At 31.9% G+C, this 24,825-nt stretch overlaps 1 protein-coding gene across 6 annotated transcripts in view; it reads right to left on the bottom strand.

Annotated features, from left to right (window-relative positions):
- The window catches only part of LOC122507649 (glucose dehydrogenase [FAD, quinone]-like), a 404,897-nt gene that overhangs the window by 29,993 nt on the left and 350,079 nt on the right, over window positions 1-24,825 (bottom strand). For all 6 annotated transcript variants that reach the window (XM_043620473.1, XM_043620470.1, XM_043620469.1 and 3 more), the window contains one exon: window positions 22,548-22,642. In XM_043620473.1, the coding sequence (XP_043476408.1) occupies window positions 22,548-22,642 (95 nt within the window). The remainder of the gene's footprint in view (window positions 1-22,547; window positions 22,643-24,825) is intronic.

Below are 24,825 nucleotides of genomic sequence, written 5' to 3' on the forward strand. Positions count from 1 at the left end.
TTTTTGTTCAAGTAGGTTAATTTAAATTATGTTAATCGTAATATGAAATAATATTACACAGGGTTCCCAGAAAATTTTAATTTTGTTTTTCCCTGATTTCCAGACAAAATTTTCAAAGATTTTAATTTTAACCCTTTTCAAAATCTAATTATGTATTTCTGAAAATTCACGCTATAATGTTTTTAATATTCAATTATAATTTAAACTTTTAAGTGAAATTCATTTTTTAATCAATTTTTATTAGAAAATTTCCCGAGAATTCAATTATTTAAATACAAAAATCAATAATTTATTCAGTAATTGCATATTTTTTAAAATTGAATTTTTATGAAGATTTATCAAAATTTTTAGTAATAATTGAATTCTTTCGGCGAATTTAGAAAAAAAATTGTAAGAATAAATGCAATTTTCTACCATTTTATTTAAAATTTTATAAAAATAATTGAAATTCTGCGATAACTCTTGTTATTTATGAAAATAATTGAATTCTTGCAACGAATTTTATTAAAAATCTTTTTAAAGAATTGAATTCCAGAGAAAAATATTATTATTTATGAAAATAATTAATTTCTGTGAAGAATTTTATTCAAATTTTTTTAAATAATTAAATTTTTCAGAATTTTTAAAACTTTTTAAAAATAATTAAATTTCATCTAGAAATTTCATTAAAAAATTGAAAATAATTTAAATCTGACAAAGAATTTGAAAAAAATTTTTTTAAAATAATTGAATTCCTGTGAAAATGTTTATTTTTGAAAAAAAAATTAAATTCTTGGGAAGAATTTTATTAAAATTTCTTAAATAATTGAATTGCTTAGAAGAATTTTATTTTTTTCGAAAATTTATCAAAATTTTTAAAAATAATTGAATTCTCAAGAAAGAAAATAATTGATTTCTAGCGAAGAATTTTATTCAAATTCTATTAAATTATTGAATTCTCATAAAAAATGTATTATTTGTATTAAAAACAATTTAATTGTATAGGAAAATTTTATTAAAATTGCAATTTAATGAACTAAATCTTGCAAAGAATTTTATTTTAAATTTTTGGAAAAATTGAATTTTTCAGACTATTTTTTAAAATTTTCTTTATATATTTGAATTCTTTCGAGAAACTTCATTAAAAAATTTTAAATAATTGAATTGATGGGAAGAAATTGGTAAGTAATTGAATTCCTGTTAAATTTTTATTAAAATTTTGTTTAAATAATAGAATTCTTTTGGAAAATTTTATTAAAATAGTAGATATCGAAAATAATTGAAATGAGGAAATTTTTTGAAAATAATTGAAATTTTGCCAAGAATTTTATTAAATTTTTTGAAAATAATTGAATTTTGGAGAAGAATTTTATTATTTATATAGATAATTGAAATTTTGTCGAGAATTTAAAAAATTTTTTGAATATAATTGAATTTATGCGAAGTTATTTACAAATAAATTATTGTCAAAAATAGAAAAAATTGAAGGGTTTGTATTAGAATTCTTGATAATTTCATAGTTTATAAGGCAAACAAAAAAAAAACACAAAAATTCAGAATTTTCCTATAAATTCTAAAAGTTCAATTTTTTTCAGTACTTTTAGTAAAAATCCCTGACTTTTCCCTGAATTCCTTGACTTCCCTGACTTGTTGCAACCCTTTTACACATAATATAAATGTCCTGGAAAAATAAGAAATTTTTCCTGGAATGTCCTGAAAATGTCCTGGAATTTGAAGTCATATTTTCAGTAGACACCCTGAAAATGGAATTTTCAAAATGTTGAAACTAGTGTAGTTTTTGTAGTTTTTAACGAAAATGGCTGGTTAACGAACTTAGCCTTCATTTTTAGACCAAATTTAAGTGTGTTAAGGGGAGACCCCACCTTAATTTTGACCCCTTTAAAATAAAATTATTAAACGAGGTAATATTTTTTTTCTTGCATCATTTTTAACCTGAAAACATATAAGATGGTCAAAAATATTTCATTTTAATTTTTGAAGAGGTTAGAATTTTTTTCTTCTGACCTATTGCATATTATTGCAAATCCATGCGAGAAGTTGTTTAGAATGGTAAAATATGCATGGAAAAAAATTTTCGTGAAAAAATATTAAAAACTGTAAGAGAAGATCGATTTTTAATATTCAAATCTTTAAATTTTGCCGAAATTTCGGAAGTCCTGAACCTTTATTTTTTTCCAATTTGATGCTCTGAGTCGAAAAAACATCGTTAAAATTGACGATTAGCTTATTTTCATGGTAAAAACTATAAAAATCATGGCTTTTTGCATTTATTTCGGTATATAAAGTATACCATAAAAGCTTCGGACTATGATTTTTATGGAATTTACCACGAAAATGAGCTAAATATAAATTTTAACAATGTTTTTTTAATAATAGCATCAAATTACGTAAATATACAAAAGTTGGAAAAAAATTAAAGATTTACGGCTTTCGAAATTTCGGCAAAATTTAAAGATTTGAATATTAAAAATCGATCTTCTCTTACAGTTTTTAATATTTTTTAACGAAAATTTTTTTCCATGCATATTTTACCATTCTAAACAACTTCTCGCATGGATTTGCAATAATATGCAATAGGTCAGAAGAAAAAAATTCTAACCTCTTCAAAAATTAAAATTAAATATTTTTGACCATCTTATATGTTTTCAGGTTAAAAATGATGCAAGAAAAAAAATATTACCTCCTTTAATAATTTTATTTTAAAGGGGTCAAAATTAAGGTGGGGTCTCCCCTTAAATTTAAAAACGATCCGATAAGTTTTTAAAGAGTTATCGTGGGAACAACATTTTGGTGTACAGACGGACATACATAAATACATACAAACATACATACATACATACATACATACATATATACATACATACATACATACATACATACATACACAGACAGACGTACTTGCCAGACCATGTTTTTCGGGTTCAGGGGACCCCAAACGTCGAGATTTCATGAAATTAGCAAAAGTCAATTTTCGACCAAAACTAATACTTTCTCATGTGATGAGAATGTAAAAATGAAATGGACGTAAAAAATAAAGTTGGCTGTTGTTACCATGTTGCAGCAATTATCTATTATTTGTCAAATGCAAAATATTTAGCAAAAATTGTCAGACCTTGTAAATAGTATAAGGTCAAATAATCTGACTGACAACCTTCTAGTGGTATAGGGGAGAGTGGGGCAAAGGCGCTATGCGGGGCAAAGACGTATTTTAAAATATCTCCTTTATTTTCTGTCTATTCCAATTGGTATTAAAAATTAAGTTGCAATGCAATCAGACCAATTGATTAAAAAAAGAAAAACCTAAAAATATCAAATGTTTTAAGAAATAGGGTAGAGTGGGGTACAAAAGCCACATTTTTACTTTTGATGCTGTAAAATCTGTATTTAAAATTTTTTTCTCAAATTTCCAATTGTTATTGAAAGTTTAGTTATTAAGCTTGAAAATTCTTGACGGAAATATTTTTTATCTCATGAAAGGACTAAGTTATAAGAGTTTTACGAAAGCACTGTAAGTGGCTTTTTTGCACCACCTGGTGGGGTGAAAAAGCCACCCTACGATTTTAGCAAAACATGTTATCAATTTAGGTATTTTTATAGTTTTCCTTTATTTATATGACAAATAGTCTTATTGGAAAAATATTCTAATAATTATGAAAGAGTTTTTAGCAAGCAAAATTGAAAATTATATTAAGTTTACCTGTTTTCCATTTGCACTGCCAATTTTTCGTACCTTTTTGAGAAGTTCTTTTTAAGTTTTACCACAGATAACATATTTCGTTGCAACCTTTTATTCATTGTTTATTTTTTAAATGCACTTTGAACTACTTTTTCGTCGTGTTTAATTTATTTTATTAAATAAACACGAGAAATTTGGTAAAATAAGAAGGTTAGTTTAAATAGAAAACAAGTGAATTTCACAAAATATTCAATGGATTTTTTGCCCTGGCTTTTTTACACCCAAGACCAGTTATTAAAAAAAGCAAAAATAAATTGTTAATTCAGTTCAATTTCCAAAAATTAACATTGTATACGTTTTCGGTATACTTTTCTCCTCATGTACAAACATTTACTTTTATTATTCGTTCACTTAATCAAATTGTAATATGTTTGAAAAGTTCACCAAAATGTTTTCAAAAAAGCAACAAAAAATTAAAATTACAATAAAAACAATATTAATCTAGGTACAACATTCAAATTAGATTCAAAAGTTGCGTATTACCTAATAGTATTTATATTCTAAACAGCTGATAAATCGGCTTAATAGTTTTTAAATAAAACTCAAATGTCTTTTTTACCCCACTCTACCCTATAACAAAAAAATTGTTTTGCAAAAAAAAAATAATAATTTTACTGAACAAACTTTTATTTTTTAAAACATAAGTTTAAGTATTTAATTTTTAAAAACGTAACATGTAAATAAATTTAATATTTCTCTACGCACAACTGGCGTGGTGTTTTAGTTTAATTTTGTATCTAAATATTTTTAATTTAAAGTAAAAAAAAAGTTTGTTATGTGGGGCAAAGGCAATATTGAACATAATTTGGTTAAAAACAATTAAATATTCGAATTTTCTATGTATTAATTCACAATATAAGGTTAAAATCACTAAAAGTTTTTATTTTTTATTTAAATAGTTTAATTCTGTTAATAATATGTTGTTAACCTTAAGTTTCGTAAATATTATACTAATAAATATCACTTGTTAATTATTTTAAGGCTTATATCTGTTACTTTTTAAATGACAATTATTTTATAGAAAAAAGTGTCCATGGTGCAAAAAAAATGTTTTAAGAAAATGTATTTTACTGACTTTCTGTGTAAGAATATAGTCGTCAATTTTTTTTCTCAACTCTTTATATTGCATTGTACAAAAGAAATTTTTTTTTAAATCGGTTTACCCATTTTGGAGATAATCAAATTTTTTGAGTTTTTCAAAGAAATCGTTTAACTCAAAAACAAAATTTTTTTCGTGTTGATACTTGGTGAAAATAAGTTTCATAGTAGGTCAAAATTATTCCCTAAATATGGACCCAATCCAGGAGTGGGGGGTCAACGTGCCTCGCTACTTGACTAGTTATAATTTCCCCTTCTACGCGAAACAGTGCTGTATGTAGTGTATTGTGCCAAGTTTTTTCGTAGTTATTTAATATTGCATTTTTTTGTAATAAATTTTACTATTTATTTATTAATCAATGTGACGAATTAAATATATTAAATAATTTAATGAATTATATTAAATAATTACTTTAATATATTAAATGATTAAATAAACTGTATGCATTGAATTCTCTTATTACTCTGTACCTACAGCCCTGACAACTCGATGGTTAGGTAGCGAATTTTAGAGAAAGGGAAATTCTTCAAATTTGTGCAAGTTGTGGGGGATGACTGTAATAGTGTTCTAGGACTTATTTACTAAGTGGATAGAAGTTAAGCAAATCAGGTCTGCGGACAGAAAATCGATTTTAAAAGCCTTTGAAGAGTAAGTTGTTTTTATATGGGAAACTTCACGTTTCCTTCTTACTGATAACAACACTTGATCACCACTCCCCAAGTGCCTCCTGTAGAGTGAAGTAATCGAGTTTTACATAACTCAGGCATATAATACGCGTCTTATTAACGCACTAATCGGAAGCATAAATGGGCTATTATTAACCTAACGAATCTAGCGGGTAATAAAGTCCACTGTATATCCCTATGAAGATAAAATGTCATTATAACCCGCTGCATACATAGAATTGTACAAGGTTGTATCACTATAATTTACCTCTGCGCATACATCCCAGACATTGAGAGCAATAGTGTTGCCAATGTTTCCTAAATCACTCACCGTCCATCACTCACTGCTGACAAAATTGCGACATTTCAATGAAATTGACTGTCAGTAAATACACGCGTTCTTGAAAAAATAACTTTAGTGAAAATGAGTGAAGTATATAGTGACGAAATGGAAGAATTGCTAAATTCTGCACCGCTTGACTTATATGAATCTGCAGAAGAAGCTACGAATAAATTAATTCTAAGCAAATTAAAACAGAACTATACAGTCGCGTACAATTCTTTTAATAATTGGAAAAAATCCAAAAACGCTCAATCTTTATCAGAAACAGTGTTAATAAAAATAAACCAAAACCTCGACTATCAGCAGGGAAAGTGTACAAACCAAGTTATTGAAAAAAACAAAATTGCTGGTTTTCCAAAGCAAATTGCGAATTATTTAAAGTTACCGAATCCTGATTTGTACACAGGTCATACTTTCCGTAGAACCTCGGCGACAATACTCGCCGATACCGGGGCTAATATAACTACAGTCCAACGCCTCGGAGGCTGGAAATCAGCCTCCGTAGCTACACGATACATCAAGAACTCAGTACAAAGTAAAGCAAAAATTGGAAGCATGATTGCATCTGTAATAAATTTGCCAGATAACAATCATGAAGCATCAACATCAATGCCTCCAAAGCATCCAAAATTGAATGTCCTTGAAGCATCATCATCCAAAGAAAATATTGTAGATGATAAGAAGTCATTCACTTTCGAAAACTCCAATGTTACTATTAATTTTAAAGAAAATTAGTACTTTAATAAAGTTACGTGTTTAAAGTTTTCTGAAAAAAATATATCATAAGTCTAACGTCGAAAAAGTATAAAGTTTATTTTAAGTTCGAATTCAACGACTAATTCTACTAAAAGACTGATCAATGTTATAAAATATTACCTCAGAGTATTCTAATTTTTAAAAAGTGATATATTTTGTAATTCATAGTTAAACTAAAAAGTATAATATGAAAATATTTAAGAAATACACAATTTTGTAACTTTTCATCACAGAATTGATAATTGTGATAATAAAAAAATTTTCGTTTATTCATATCATACATTTATAATTTTGAATATTGTTTTACATAAATTATAACAATTTTTAAACATTTCGATTAAATTTCAATACATATATTTAAACTTAATAATTTAAAGAATATATATTTTTTTAATATTATTTATTATTATTATTATTATTAAAAGTAATTTACAGTGGAGGGTGTTTAAGGGTGAAATAGAGTATTTTTGTAAACGGGGGGCTTCGCCCCCCTAAGTACTCTTCTGCTTATGGGGCACATAAAAGTTTTTTTTAAATATTACTACTGGAACAAATTGTTTACTTTTAGAAAGTAATTAAAAATTAATATATTTAGTTGATTTTTTGTAGTCGGGGGGAGTCTTCCCGAACCCCCCGCGCGACCAAACAGGGACCTACGTTTGAATGTATAGCGGTACACTACTTTCAGACAAAGTGTCTCGTTTTTGACTCTAGATGTTTATAAACACTGGCATGTGTTACGCGAGGATCTCAATTTAATATATTTTATATACAATTATAAAAATTTGTCTAAGAATGCCTTCGTTATATAAAATATCGTGTGTAAGACAGGGATTATGCCTTTATTGTCTCGTGTGATGTTTGCAGCACACTCTACTAATAAAGTCTGTATATCCCCCTTGTAACCCAATATACTATTAAAGACTATGATAGCAACCTTTGTGGGACAAGATCATCGTGAACGGGACAAACACATTTACGAGTTCATGAATACAGTGAATACTGCCGTACAAGCTTCGACCAGAGTATCCCTGGCATTTCTAAATTTTTGTCGTCAACCCTAACCACTTAACCCTTTGAGGGGCGGTGGAACGTATACGTCCCACTTACAAAACCCTCAATATCTTTGACGAAAATTAATATTTTTGAGTCAAATTTAGTGCATTCTCTTCAGGAAGAATAGGGCTTTAAAAATATGTAACCTAGATCATGTTAAAAAATTCCTATTGTTTAAAAAAATTCTTAAATTATTGTTAAAAATCACGAATTTTTAAACATTTTAAAATCGACTAAAAATTGTTACTCGGGGGATTTTGGGGTCGCTGATTACGAATATGATATCTGTTTTTAAAAATTCAAAATGTGGGATCAAATATGGCAGACGATTTTTAAAAAATTGTTTAGTTTTACCTGAAACTTGTTACTCGAGGGTTTCAGGGTTCGCTGATGACGACTCTGATGTTAGGTTTTAAAAATTCAAAATGGCGGATCTAATATGTTTGACGGACCTTTCGAAATTTTTAAACGAATTTCGGATAACGTGTACGAATTAATTAAAACCTCGTGGTCGGTCTAAATATTTTTTTTAATTTTCTTGTTCATTTAATTTCTTTTAGCTGACTGACGCCCAAAAAGACGAGTATTGACTAACCAGCGTCTGAAACTAAGGTCACCAAGGTGAGTTTTAAAAAGGAGAAGATGAGACGCACCGGTATAGGACGTGGAAGGGGTAGATTGGGCTTAGCTGTTTAAAGACCAGGTGATGTTAACTCATTCTTGTTGGAGAAGGTGTCAACTAGGTTGCAATTCGACCAGTTGGTCTGTCATTAATTGCCCCTACTACCCAAAGTTCTTCTGTGTCCGACTCAGAACCAGTGTGGGAGAAGGGAAGTGAAGTGCGATCCGCGGTCCCGGATCGAGAAGAGCCGCATATTCCTCCTGAGAGTCAGAAGGAGTTTGAAAGTTGATTGGCTGTCGCGGAATTGGAGGAGACCTTGCTCGAACCAAACTCAGAGGATCGTTTGGCTAAAAGGAATTTGGGAGACTTGCTGTTGAAGAATTGGACAAATTTATTAAATTATGAGACTCGAAAACTTCTGTGACGATTTAGAAATTAAAAGAGCAACAATCTATCGAGTTAAAAACTAGGAAACCTATTATTAAAAAGGAGGACCTGGTTAGTCTGAATGATGATCATGTAACTGAATCTCGTTCTATAACTCCTCCTGGACCGTCTACAAGGGTGCCACCGAGAGATTTTAGTTTGACTAGAAAAGAAGGAAGCTCTAGTACCTACTCCGACAGATCCAACAATTGATCCACCTCCATGAGTCTGACTAAATTGTTGGAGGAAGGGTCATTATCGAGCAAAATGTCCAAAGAACATAACCCACGCGACTTGTGAAAACTGTAGCCATAAATTTGAAACTGTCTGTATATGTACTGCCATTCATGAGATTACGATGGTCATGGAAGGATTACCCGCAGAAACCATCAATATGGCTGTACAACAGCTAACTCATGAAAAGGAGCAGAATTTAGACAAAGACTAAATAGAGTAAGGATATCTCGAATATTTATTTTATGTGTGTGCATAGTGATTAAAAATTAAGTTTTGTTAAGAAAAATATTTTTCTAGAAAATATGTTTATTTTTGTTTATCTTTATGTTTCTTAGTATTAAAAAATTTAAATTTATGCGCGCTATCTTTGACGTAAAGCGTTGAATGAAGATGTAAACTCCACTTTATGACTTCAGCATGTCGCGCGGCAAGAAAAGTGGACGATATTAAGAGAAATGTGTCTGATTCAAGATAAGTGTTTCGTTGAGTGATGAGAATTTTATAAAAAGTATTATTTTGTTTTTAATTTTTGTATACGCAGCGAAAACGGTAGGTAGCCAAAGGCCTAAATTGACATTTGACCAAATCACACAAATTTTTCACAGCAAAACTGTTTTCAGACTAAGTCCTTTCAAACTTCACCTTCTCACTGTGTATAATTGGGATTTGGTTAAACACTGAGAAAAAATGTTGCCGTTTTAGCGGTAAAGTGATGCTATTATAGCGGGAATTGTACTGCTGAAACTGCGTATATAAAAATTAAAAATTTCAAAATAAATAGATCCTTTCGTTTACCCACAATCAAACAAGGCTTAAAAATGATTAATTTAGTAGTAGTTTCCTACAAAAATTTTAAAAAATTTATCGATACATACATTGTTAAAAATAAATTTTTTTTTTAAATTTTGAAATCTTATCGAAAATTAAAAAAAAATTATATTTTTATTAAAAACTACGTGTGAAAACAAAAATTTGCGTTAAAAGAACGTCCAATTTAATCAATTTCCGGCTTAGCTATAAGTATTTCAAAAGAATTTACGTATAAAACGTAATTTTTCAAAAATCTGTATCTCTTAAATAGCTTTATGAAATTTTTTTAAAAAAAATCATGGTAGCTCATATCAACAAACACTGAAAGAAAATAGTACATTGCGTAACAAATGTGAACTAGCGCTCGTTCCAAAATGCCGCCACACTTGTTGCGCACGATACTTTTTATAACAAAATCATAAAAAGGCGTTGACACTGAAAAACATATTTAATTGAAAATAATGTTGAGAAACACGTACATAAGATTTGGCACACAGATCCACTGTCAAGCGTACGTTACTAGTTGATCGCGCGGGGGGTCGGGGGGTCTCCCCCCAAAGGGGTCCAGGGGCAGATTCCCGGCTAGGGGGTTCAGAGGGCGAAGCCCCCCGACTACAAAAAAACCAACTCAAAAGAATAATAATAATTTTCGACATTTCAAATAATCGCATTTTATAATACCCCAAGCCCCCCGAAACCTAGTCGTGTACTTCGACGTATTAATAAAAATAATATCATTAAAGAATAAAAACAGAATTTTTCACACGAGCGATCGCGAAAAGGAGGTTAGAAACTTTTAGTTACGAAAATACTCGAACAAGAACAAACAAAGCTCTTTTTTGAACTGAACTGTCATTCGCAGTATTTTCGTAACTACATATTTTCAAGGAATAGATTGCAGGAAAATTAAGTTCACTAAACTCTTGCTGCAATGGACGTTGCTGTAATAAACTAGTTTCATGATGAGGTGGTAAGTGGGGAAACGGGGGCACTGAGCTCAAAGGCCTAGCGTCACCAACACAGTATTATTTTCTAAATTTTAATGGTTCACAGTCCCTCACATAAAATCCATTTGTGTAAATGTATAAAAATTCCGCGAATCTGCGAGTGGAAAATATTTTCAAAAATTGTATTTCCATTCCTTAATTACTTGTTTTTAGGTAACAATTTTGGCATTAAAAATAACCAAAAAAAGAAAATTTAGAACCTATGTTTTGAAACTTTATACAGCCCTGAATGTTATTGTGACCTTGCTTCAAGGGTACTCTAGCTGTAATGGACCACAGCATATTCGAGTCTATTACAGCGAGAGTTTAGTGTATAGCGAACATATTTGGAATTGATCTTCATGGTGTTTTCAGCGAAAAACTAAAATCTCTTTTTGCATGCTCAAAAATAATTTAACCTTGCTGGTTCACACAATTCTTTATCTAGTGGGCTGGCGTTATACATTTTTATTTATTTTCACGTGTAGATTTCAAAAATCATACAGCAAAAATTATTCGAGTTGATCTTTATATTTTTTTAGCGAAAAACTATACAGTTTTTTCGTTTTAGAAAAAATTGTAACCCCCCTTTGCTTTGACATTTCTTGGCCTAGTGGACTGCTGGTATATTATATATATTTTTTTAAAGTTTTAACCTAGGGTACAAAACCTTCGGTTTTAGTACGAGTTCTACTCTCACTTGTCCGGGTTTTTATTATCTACTGTATTTTTTTTGTCTTCTTCTCAAAAACATATTTTCTTCAGCGGTGCATGCCAATTCGAATATTTTTAAAATTCTTTAACAAACAGATTTTTGCAAATTCTAAAATGGTGTATATTACTCTACGGAATAGCACATAAATTTTTTAAAATTTATGAAATTTAATTTATATATAGTAAACATCAATAAATGTAAAAAAGATATATCTTTAATACAATTGTCCAAAAAATTCCGAAACTCTAGTTACATTTTCATGCACATAAAGTAATATAAGCTCTTAAATATCGTTATACTAAAGCAGAAACGTCTCGCGCGCGTACCTCTGATAGTACACTTTTATATAAGACATTCATAATTTACTTGTCCATTTTGCATCGCAACTCTCTTAGTCGGTGCTTCAATTATATTAAGATATAGTGACATGGTGGGCTTAACAAAATGGGATTTTTTTGTGAATTCCAATACTGAAAACCTCCCTGAGTATTTTGCAACAATAATTAAAATAATCCATCGGGCCGTTTTTGAAAAAAGTAATTTTTAGTATTTCCATCGTCAACTCAGTGGCTTCGTCCATAAATTACATCACACCTTTTAGGGGGGAGGGGGTCTATGAAAATGTGACTAATTGTGACAAAAGGAGGGGGACCTTTTATTTTGTTATGTCACACTTTATACTCTATTTATTAAAATAAGAAAATTGTAATAAATAAAAATATCAAATATATTTCTTGTTTTTGAAATATTAAAAAATGTACTAATTATATAAGTAACTTTATTGGGTGTACTTCCGAATAAGGGGGACCTCCGATTTTAATAAAACTTGGTATACCAACGTATTTTGATGCGCTGATTACGAAAATGATAATGAAAATTGGCGCAAATTTGATGTTCATGGCAAAAACTAAAAACAACCATAAAATTGTGGTTTTTTGCGTATAATTCGTAAAAAACGAAGGATATATTTCCGAAAAGCGCATACCTTCGATATTAATGAAAGTTGGTATACTTACGTAATTTTGTGCCCTGATTACGAAAATCATAGTGAAAATTGGCGACTAGATCATCTTTATGGTAAAAACCATAAAAAACACCATAAAATTGGTTTTTTCTGTTTAACTTGTTGGATTGGATTAATCATAATTTTTTGTGTTTAAAAATATTTGTAAATTTTTCTCTGCTTTTATATTCTGAAAAATTCAAGGTGGATACCTCCTTCCTCCTCGAAATAAAAGCAGAAAAAAAATTACAAATATTTTTTAACACAAAAAATTATGGAGGATGAAGGAGTCATTCACCTTGGGTTTTTCGGAATTAAATAGAAAACAAAAAATATCACAATTATCTCTCCAATCAATTAAATTTTAATAAAAAAAAATTTCCAACCGAAGGTGAATGACTCCTTTCTCCTCCATATAAAAGCAGAGAAAAATGTACAAATATTTTTAAACACAAAAAAATATGCTTAAGGGGACATTCCAGTTCAAAATGTCAAAAAAATCGATTTTTTTGTTTTTATTTTCGAATTTCTTATAGTGTCAAGAATACTCTCCTAAAATATTATTGCAAAATTCGAAGTAAAACAAAAGTTATACATCCTTATTCTTCGCTATGTCAAAGATGTTTTTGTATGCGGATAAGCAATCGAATGATTTAAATGTTTTCTCATTTGCATTTTTTAAAAAAGACAAACAAAAATGTATTTGGTGTTGCTGATCACAAATTAGATATCAAATTATCAAAATTCAAAATAACGGATCCAATATGGCGGAAAAGAAAATTTTTTATTTTAATTTTTTTTGTTTAATTTTTTTTATCGTCCACCATATTGCATCTGCCATTTTTAATTTTGAAAAAATGATGTCATATTCGCAATCAGCGACCCCAAAACCACCCCGTAACGATTTTCAAGCAAATCCAATGATTTTGAAAAAAAAATGTCCGACATATTGGATCCGCTATTTTGGATTTTAAGAATCTGATTCCATATTCGTAATTAGCGACCTCAAAAACCCCCGAGTAACGATTTTCAAGCAAATCCGAAGATTTTTTTTTTAAATTTCGAAACTTATGAACAAAAACTTTAAATGCATTTTTCTCAAAATGTCTTTTTTTGATCTGGTAAGAGTGATATCTCGAGTTCTTCTAAAGCGATTTTAAAAAATCAAACGGATTTTAATTCAGCGTCATCATGCCTATAAGTGGAACCTCAAAAACTGGAAAATTTCCAAGTTCCTCTTTTTTTACAAGAGAAATTTTGAATAAAAACACATTTTTTTGCATATTTTGGGAAGAAAGTACTCTAAAAAAATGGGGGGATGAAAATTCCACTTTTTTGAGGTTCCACACCTAAAGAAATATCTAACGAAGAGAATGTCACTTTGTTTTTGGTTTTATCTGTTTTATAAAGTTTGGAATCGATCTTACCACCGAAAATGGGCATTTTCGAAAATGGCGTATATCGCCGCCATTTTGAAATAAAAATAAAAAAATTTTTTTTACAAATTCTTAAATAAATTATTTATTACGTGTAAAAGAAATTTTTTAAATAAATGTCATAGTTATTTTAATAATATATACTAAAAAAGCCTTCTTTTTGCCTGTTTTGAACTGGAATGTCCCCTTAAGGGGTTACGTACACTTAGGATTTTCAAAAAATCGATTTTTTAAAAAATGCATTTTCTAAAAGTATAAAAAACAGCTTTTTTTGAAGCTCTAACTGTACGTAACCCCTTAATCCAATCCAACGAATTATACGCAAAAAACCACAATTTTATGGTTGTTTTTAGTTTTTGCCATGAACATCAAATTTGCGCCAATTTTCATTATCATTTTCGTAATCAGCGCATCAAAATACGTTGGTATACCAATTTTTATTGAAATCGGAGGTCTCTCTTATTCGGAAGTAATCCACTTTATTTATGTAAAATTAGATATTGACAGTGATTTATTTTGGAAAAATTTATTAAAGGGGGGTTTACGAATTGTGACGTAATTTAGAGGGAGGGGGTTCCTTCAGATGTTACGTAGTGTGACAAAGGGGGGGAGGGGGTCAAAAATGGGCTAAAAACGTGTTACGTAATTTATGGACGAAGCCAGTATATAAACACTTTAAAAAAAGGTACCAAATTTAATTTCAAGTTCATGAGAGTACTATAGTATTTTGGATCGCAGAATCTAAATTTAATGTTGGATTTAATAATTTTAAAATGGCGAATCCAATATGGCGATCAAAAAGTTTAAAAATTGGTTAGATCTACTTGAAACACAATAGTTGGGGTTGTCGGAAAAAGAAAAATTAATAAGATTGAGGGGAATGAAATGGTGAGAGAAAATTCATTGTGACGTATGAATGACGTATAAATGACGTATGTGAACGAGAGAAAGCGGGAAAATGAGACATGAAAGAAAGTAGTTATCTCAGTAGCTCTGTTCGAATTGCCAGAAAATTCAGTCATGTAAATTTCAAATATAAATTCAAATAAATCCAAGTACTTATATTTTCATTAATGAGTTTCATTTTTCACTAATACGCTATAAGCAACATTTTGGTCCTTCGAACCGAATTTATCCAATAATTTCGGAGTGAAAATAGTGAAAATTCGTGTGAAAATGATAAGGTGCTTGTGAATCATAAAAGGACGCTATCAAGCCCATGGCGACGCTTAATCATTATCGGAGATAGCTCATTTTTATTGATACTATTTATGGAATCTTTTTAAACTAAATCTTGGGATCTTATCTTTTAATCAACTGACTCTACATGGAATTTTAACTACTGCAAAAACTATCTAAGGAAAGGCAATCGATCTGAGAAGGAAAAAATTATCGGAACGAATTATCAATTGAAAGAGGACATAACGAGGCGTCATTGGCAACTCAACGGCAACTCAACGGCTGCTTAATGGCTGCTCATCGGACATTATCTCGGATGTTGTTTTGTAAATTGTATTTTTTTTATTTGATGTTTGCTCCTGTGAACTAAGCGCAACTCATTAGGTAAGATTTAACTATTTTTTTTGTTATAAATAAAGTTAGTTCGATTCGACCAAAGATGGCAGAACTAGAACAAAAAAAGAAGCTTTGTACAGCTGTAAAATCAAAAGCAACTCATTTTAAGACTTATGTAGAAGCATATAATCCAGATGTTGAAACAATTTATGAATTAGAATCACGATTAGAAAAGTTCGAACAGCTTTTGTCGGAGTTTGAACAAATTCAAGCGAGATTGACTCAATTTTACCTGAAATAGAATATAGAGAGTAGGAGACTTTAAAAAACGCCTTCTTTTCCACGCAAAATATCGCGAAACGTAAAAGGGCTAAATGCTTAGAGCTTTCGAGGTCTACACAGTCAAATTCAGAAGCGGCCATATTGACAAATGGAATTAGTGGGGGTTCATCATCGCATGCGCGACTGCCTATTATCACTTTGCCTAATTTCGATGGTAGCTACGAGCAATGGCAAAGTTTTTTTAACACTTTTAATGCGATGGTTTACAGAAGCACTTCTCTTGACACAATAACAAAATTTCATTACTTACAATCTGCGTTGACGGGTCAAGCCAAAGAGTATATCAATTCATTTGAGGTGACTGAAGATAATTATTTAATTGTTATTAAATTATTAAAAAAATATTATTACAATTCTCAATTAATAATAAATCATCACGTGCAACAATTGTTTAATTTGCCTCAAATGACAAAAGATTTACCAGGCTCATTACGTACTTTATCCGATAATTTACAAAAACACACGCGCATACTCAAGCAGCTGAAGGAACCGGTCGACACGTGGAATACGTTGTTAATTTATTTAGCTTCTACAAAACTTCACCATGTTACGAAAAGGGAATGGGAATTATAGGTTGTGTCAGATAAACTATCAAAATTTGCGGAATTTATCGATTTTTTGGAAACGCGTTGTCAAATGATAGAAGCTATTTTGCCGAATGCTTCGCATGCTACGGCAACTAAAACAAATTCGAATCAGGGAACAAAACGAGAAACAAATAAAACATTAACTCATATGGCGGTCGGTAAAAATTCAGCTGATTGCGTATTATGTCACAAGGATCATAGAATTTACGTCTGCCCAAATTTTCGCGATTTGTCGGTGGAAGATAGAAGATCGAAAGTTAAAGTACTTAATTTGTGTTTTAATTGTCTGGGCATAAAACATGCAGCTAGAGATTGCAGATCTTCACGTTTGTGTAGGCAATGCAATTAAAAGCATTATTCTCTATTACATTTGGACAATCAACTCGAATCAGATAATAATTATCAAAAGTCAAAGGAAGTTGATAAACAGGGTGACGTGAATTCAGGTTCTAGTGTTTCTGTGAACATGTTTGCGCACAAAGACACAGGAGAGAAGGTTTTGTCAACGGTGGCGATATTTATTCAAAATGACGTGGGTAAAAAAATCAAGGTTAGAGCGCTGTTAGATAACGGATCTATGGCAAATTTTATGACCAGGGAACTTTGTGAGCAATTAAACTTAAAGGAAAATCAGGTATCGTATACTGTATCGGGAATTGATTTAACACAGACGAATATTAATTCATGTACTTCGGCGACGATTAAATCTGTACAGAATTCGTATAAAGTTAGGACGGAATTTTTCATCACGAATAATATTTCTCAATGCATTCCAATAAAGAAAATTGACATTAATTCCTTATCCATTCCTGAGCAAATCCAACTCGCGGATCCCGATTTTTACAAGCCTCAACCTGTTGATATTCTTTTAGGCACTACTATTTTTTGGGATTGCCTCGTGCCTGAACAAATTAAGCAGGGTCACGGACACCCGGTGTTGCAGCTGACAAAGTTTGGATGGATTCTTGGAGGTCATTTGTCTACAGTGAACGCTAAAACTAAACAAACAAATCTATTCTGCGGATTTTTAAGCGAAGCATCGTTGGATCGATGAGTACAAAGGTTCTGGGAAGTCAACGAGGGATGTGAAACTAAAATGATGTCGATTGAGGAAACGGAATGCGAGGAACAATTTTTAAAAACATTTAATCGAGCACCAGATGGAAAATTTTAAGTCACAATGCCTATGAAGAAGAATTTTGAGGAGCTTGGAGAGTCACGAGCGAATGCTGAGAGACGATTGCTAGCAATGGAACGACGCTTTAGAAAGGATGATCAACTAAAACAATGGTATAAGGATTTTTTGGATGATTATCTTAAATTGGGTCATATGTCTCGAGTAACGGAAACTGTAGAATCAATCAATTACTTACCTCACCATGCGGTGTTGAAGGAAGCAAGTACCACAACGAAGCTAAGGCTGGTGTTTGATGCATCGTGTAAAACATCATCTGGGTTAGCACTGAATGATTGCATTATGACTGGTCCTGTGGTGCAGCAGGAGTTATTTAATATTATTCTTCGTTTCAGGCAGTATCCATTTGTCCTCACCGGAGATGTGGTAAAAATGTATCGGCAAATTTTGGTGCATCCGGATCAGCGGAGGTTGCAGTGTATTTTGTGGAGAGAGGATTCCACGAAACCAATGGAGATTTTCCAACTCAACACGGTAACTTTCGGAATTACTGCTTCCCCATACTTGGCAACCCGCTGTCTTCTACAATTGTCGAATGAACATAACGATAGTCATCCAAATGCTTCTCGAGTCATTAGAGAAGATTTTTACGTTAATGACATGTTGACGGGGGGTGAGACTGAGGAGGAAATAATCGAGATCAGAAACGAAGTGTACGAGATCTTATCATCTACCGGATTGGAACTGCAGAAAATTCATTCGAATGCAAGGATTGCAGATCATGATCAAGAGAAGCTGGAAATCACCGAGATTAAGACGTTAGGTCTTCGATAACAACCAATGGAAGATCGGTTGAGATATTGCTTATTGTACGAAGAAAAGTCAGGAGTGATTACGAAACGCATGATGCTGTCTGCTATAGCGCAAATATTTGATCCACTCGGCTTGATTGGACCATTCGTCGTTGTATCAAAAATGCTGCTACAACATCTGTGGAAGTTAAAACTCGAATGGGATGCCCCAATCCCTAATGATATTGGTGAGAAATGGATTTTTCATTGCAATAAGCTGAAAAATATGGATCATCTGAAGATTCCGCGTCATGCATTGATTGTTGCACCAAGGTCGATTCAAATACATGGATTTTCCGACGCTTCGGAAAAAGCATATGGAGCATGTATTTACCTACGCTCTATGGACTTGAATGGAACAGTATTGACTCGTTTGCTATGCGCTAGATCCCGAGTAGCTCCTATGAAATCATTAAGCCTACCTAAGCTGGAATGCACTAACCATAACCGTCAAAGAGGCTTTCTTCTGGAGTGATTCCACAATCACATTAGCATGGATTAAGGGAGATCCATCGAGATGGTAGACGTTTGTATCCAATCGAGTTGCGCAGATTCAACGGTTGACTGTTGCTGAAAAATGGAATCATGTCAGGACAGAAGAAAATCCAGCAGATCTCGTCTCGCGAGGAGCTAGATTGAATGATCTATTAAACTCGAAACTCTGGTGAAATGGATCTGACTGGTTGCAGAACAACGTTGACGACTGGCCGCAGGATGACATCGTGATCTCGGAGATTCCTGAAGAGAAAAAGGTTGTACTGACCTTTGCGATACAACAGAAGGATTTTTCGCTATTAAAAAGATTTTTATCGTGGAATAAGCTTCGACGAATGACAGCGTATTGTCTACGATTCAAGGACAATCTGAGGAAAAAGATGCAAAGGTGATCCAATTATCATTGGAAATTTATCAGCCGAGGAGTTGAGAAACGCTGACATGGTGCTGATCAGAATGCATCAGCAAGAAGAGTTTTCAGGAGAAATTTCCAGGCTTCGTGAAAATAGATCAATAGATCCGAAGAGTAGATTGCTATCGCTGAACCCTTTTTTGACAACAATGGATTGATTCGAGTTGGTGGAAGATTATCACAGGTACCTGCTTCCTATTCCCAACGTTTTCCTGTTATTTTATCCTCCAATCATTTCCTTACTAAATTAATAATACGCGATTTTCATTACAGAAATTTACACACCGGAACTTCGTTATTGCTTGCTTCTTTGCGAGAAGCTTATTGGATTCTATCGGCTAGGCGATCGATTCGGAAAGTATTACACAAATGTGTATTGTGTTTTAGGACTAAACCGAAATATGTAAACCAATTAATGGGCAGTTTACCAATTGAGCGCGTCACTGCTTCACGGGCATTTGCGCACACTGGTCTGGACTATGCGGGACCATTTAATATTAAAATTTCACGAAATAAGACTCAAAAAGCGTATCTCTGTCTTTGTGTGCATGGCGGTCAAAGCGGTGCACTTGGAACTAGTCTCGGATCTGTCAGCAAATGCATTTTTAAACGCGTTGAAGAGATTTATTGCTCGCCGCGGGAAATGTTTATCGTTGTCGTCAGACAATGGCAAAAACTTCGTCGGAGCCAATAACGAACTAAAAAGAATCGTGACGCAATTGCTGACGGAAACCGAGAGCAGGACCAAGATTTTGGATTTTGTTGCTAATCACTCGATCAAGTGGAAATTTATTCCACCTTACTCGCCTCACATGGGTGGCTTGTGGGAAGCGACGGTCAAATCGGCGAAATCGCATTTGAGAAGTGTACTCAGTGACACGCCTCTCACATTTGAAGAGTTTTATACTTTAATTGCTCAGGTCGAATCTATTTTAAATTCACGTCTATTGTGTCCAGTCTCTTCAGACTCGAATGATTTAAATGTTTTACTCCTGGACACTTTTTGGTGGGAACCGCGATAAATTCTATTTTAGAAAAGAATATTCTTGATATACCAAGTAATCGTGTCAATAGATATCAGTTATTATCACAAATGCAGCAATCTTTTTGGCAAAGATGGTCACTTGAGTACATAACTTAGATGCAGTCTCGTTCTAAATGGAGAAAATGCTTCGATAACGACAAGTTGCGCTTAGGTCAAATGGTAATTTTGAAAGACGACAATTTGCCGCCACTGCGATGGCGTTTAGGGCGAATCAAGGAATTGTATCCTGGTCATGATGGACTAGTTCGAGTCTTAAGTATTAAGACGAGTACTGGTGTGGTAAAGCGTGCATTACCAAAAATTTGTATTTTGCCAATAGACGACGATTAATGTATGGAAAATGTGATTTGTTACGATTACAATGATTGTGTTGAAATGCAGAGTGAGTCTGACGCGAACATTTCAAGAGGGCCGGTATGTCGGAAAAAGGAAAATTGAGGGGAATGAATTAGTGAGAGAAAATTCATTGTGACGTATGAGTGACGTATAAATGACGTATGTGAACGAAAGAAAGCGGGAAAATGAGACATGAAAGCAAGTAGTTATCTCCGTACCTCTGGTCGAATTGCCAGAAAATTCAGTCATGTAAATTTCAAATATAAATTCAAATAAATCCAAGTACTTATATTTTCATTAATGAGTTTCATTTCTCACTAATACGCTATACGCAACAGGGTTTTCGGGGTCGGTAAATCTGAATCTAATGTCAGTTCTTGAAAATTAGAAATGTCGGATCCAATATAGCGACCAAAAAGTTTAAAAATTGTTTAGATTTGCTTGATACTCATTACTCGGATTTTTTAGGATCGCTGAATCCGAATTTCCGTATTTAAAAGAATTACTTTTTTAAAAAAAGGAAATAGACAAATAAGATTATTTAAACAATTACATCACTTACAATTAAAATTAACACTTATTTACACATTATAGCACTGTAATAATTAATCAACTGAAACTGCTTTGACTAATCCTTGGGCAGACAAGCGGGGTCCATGGGACCCCGCAAGTTTCTGTTTTTCAAATTTTTCTGAATCCGTATGAAAAAATGAGTTTATCCTAAAAATTCTGATAAATAGACAGTTTTCATTTACAGTTTTCATACTCCAACTGTAAATAATGTCACATGTGTGTTAAACCATTTTACCGGTACGAACGGGCAAGCGGGGTCCAGTGGACCCTGCAATGTCATAAGGATGAAAATATTGCGATAACGTACAAGGAAAAAAATTTACTATGGCGACTACAGTACCACTTAGTGGAATAGACTAAATGTACTAATTGTGCTATATACAAATAACAAAATAGTGTTTTTTTCAAGAAATTTGCACCTACACAAATTAATCCAGCCTTGCACTCAGAACGGTGTGTGTATTCTCCAGGGTACTTCGCAAATCTAACATTTCGTTAAATTTAAAATCTTAATCATCATTTTTATATTTTAAAGCATTAAAATTCATAATATAATTTTTAAAAATATATATATGTACAAAGATCTACGTTCTTGTAAGCGGGGTCCAATGGACCCCACTTACCCGTTTACGTAATTTTTTTAGCTTGCCCGCCGAAGGGTTAAAAATATTTCAACAATGGAGACCATTAAATTAACATAACATTTTAAAACTTTTGTTCACCATATTGGATCCACCATTTCTAATTTTCAAAAACTGACATTGGATTCAGATTTAGCGACCCCAAAAACCCCCAACTATTAAGTTTTAGGCGAATATAAACAATTTTTTAACTTTTTGGTCGTCATATTAAATCCGCCATTTCTAATTTTCAAAAACTAACATTGGATTTAGATTTAGCGACCCCTAAAACCCTCAAGTATTGAGGTTCAAGCAGATCTAAACAATTTTCAAACTTTTTGGTCGCCATATTGGTTCCGCCATTTGAAATTCTTAAATTCAACATCAAATTCAGATTCTGCGATCTAGAATACTATAGTACACTCATGAAAGTTAAAATTAAATTTGATTTGGTACTTTTTTAAGGTGCTTGTATACAGAGTTGACGATGAAAATACTAAAAATTACTTTTATCAAAAACGGCCCGATGGATTATTTTAATTTTTCTTGCAAAATACTAAGGAAGGTCTCCAGTGTTGGAATCCACAAAAAATCCCATTTCGCAAGACTTTTTTTTTAAAGTTGGTTCAAGCCCACCGTGTGGCACAAACACTACACTAGTATAAATGACTTTTATGTACCAACATTTTTTCCATGTATGAAAATAATAAAATTAATGTAACAAAATATATAAAAAGTATTCTCACCATAGTGTCGGTGGAACATTCCAATCCTTCTTAATAAATGCAGCAACTCTTTCTCCAATCATCATTGATGGAGCAGCAGTGTTGCCAGAAGTGACCTTGAATTAAAAGTTAATATGTGACGATCTGAAGAAAGGGACCTTAGAAGCAAAAAATTGTAGGTTTTGTTTGCAATTTTGTAAATGAAAATACAAAAAAAGGATCTACTGTCAATATAAATCATTGATGTTTACGTCTTCATTACAACTAAAATATTTAATAAACGCTGATTTTAATTTGCAATAAGTAAAATAAATTTTCAATTCAGAAAAAAGTAACACTAACATAACCTTAAAGTGATTTGCTTCTAAGGTCCCTTTTTCAGATCACGTCACATATTATTTTGATAAAAGTTAATATTATGTTAATATCATGTAGACCCTCCAGTTTTAATAAAGCTGGAGGCTCAAAATAATTATGTTCATCCTAACTATCGTGATAGTTTAGTAGACCTTCTAATCATAATATATTTTTAATACGTTTGATAATAAAGAATTTTTTTGGTTTAACTCAGAAAATGAGAAACTTTAAGTCTGTCATGGAAAATAAAAAGAACGTAATTGTCATTTTTGGTAAAATTGAGGTTTTGATATAATTGGTGCTAACAATTATTAATTTCACTCTCTTAAATGTAAATGTAATCTTAAACGCCAAAAACAATTAATTTTTAGTTTGATCTAAGTCAAATCGTGGTGCTTCATTAAAAAGTGAGCCTCCTTGTCTTTCACTTATTGAAAAATAGTGCAATAATGAGAATCTAAAAAATTGCAACATGCACAATGATTTTGTACACCATGCACACTTGATGACAGACACCATTTCACAAAGGAAATATTTGACCTCGCAATTTTTAAAACAAATAATCTAATAGATTATGGAATTCTAGTGTTTTATTTTAAAGATAACCACGTTGGTACTAAGCGGTACTTGGTTAGATTTTCGTATCGTGTTTATGATAACCTAGTCCGAGAAACATTAAATAAAACTTTTCTAAGGTCTGAAAAAAGCTTTAAGAGGTTGAATTTTTCCTGTCGTATTAGCTGGAATGTTTTCAATTGTAAAAAACTTTTTTCTGTCATCTCTAAACTAGGTTTGAACCTGGTTGGCTGTCAACTTTCTAGAACCAGATGCTAACATAAACATCCCAGTTAAAAAAAGTATTCAGAATAGATAAAAGTATTGGTGGTAACTTAAGCTGACTAATTTGAGCTCTTTTGTTAGGACTAACTTCTCACGAATACACCCACATGCCTTAATGAGTTGATTGCCAACCAACTAAGCTTTAGGGACTTTTAGTGATTTTGATACGATACGTTTCGGCCGGTAAACATTAAGTAATCAAAAGGGCGTTTTGCACATGGTTTCACTTTGGTTGATTCCCCGGAAGCTTGGGTTTTTCTCTTCATTACTACAATATTTCCAATTTCGAATTTTACATTCTTCAATCTAGCCTTGTCATACATTTCTTTTGATTTATTTTGTTCGATTTCAATTTTCCTAATAGCTTCCGCTTTAATTTCCGCTGGTACACGGAGAAAATTTCTTTCGTAATGATTACAATAGTCTATATTACAGCTCGGATATGTGACAACTTTTTGTAATGATTACGAAAACTATGTAATTTATTAAGAATTTAGTAGGAGGGATTACTATAGTTACTTTAATGAATCCAAACACTGTATTAATCGTGTTGAAATTTATTTTTTGGAATCATTAATAATTTAGATGTACAGGTTCAGAAAGGAAACTGTACTCATTTACGCAGAGACTTGTTATAATTACAATAGTCTACGTTAAAAGGAAATCTTAGATTCTGTTCACATTTGCAGAGGTCTAAGGGAATCAGTGATACAGACTGTCGTAGCCTTTACAACAGGTCTATTGTAAAATAAGGTGACCGGCTGCCTTGCCTCCTAATTTTACTATAGTTCTTTGTAAAGACTACTATTGCTATATTTCTGATTACAAATGACTGTTGTAAAGTAAAAATAGTATATTTCGTAACGAGTGCGAGCAATTGTCAATTTTTGAATGAGCACTTTTTTTGGAACAAACTGTAGGCGAAGCCAAAAAAAAGTGCTCGTTCTAAAATTGGCAACTGCTCGCACTAGTTACGAATGATATTTTTTGCAACACTAACCTGTAAAATTGAATTTTACACACAGAAAACTGTGTGTAAAGTACTTCATTTTATAGCGGTGTCTAAAGTGTTACTTTACACACCGCTAGCAGTGTGTAAAAT

Source organism: Leptopilina heterotoma, unplaced genomic scaffold (assembly GCF_015476425.1).
Source record: "Leptopilina heterotoma isolate Lh14 unplaced genomic scaffold, ASM1547642v1 Lhet_50, whole genome shotgun sequence".
In the NCBI taxonomy this organism is placed as follows: Eukaryota; Metazoa; Arthropoda; class Insecta; order Hymenoptera; family Figitidae; genus Leptopilina; species Leptopilina heterotoma.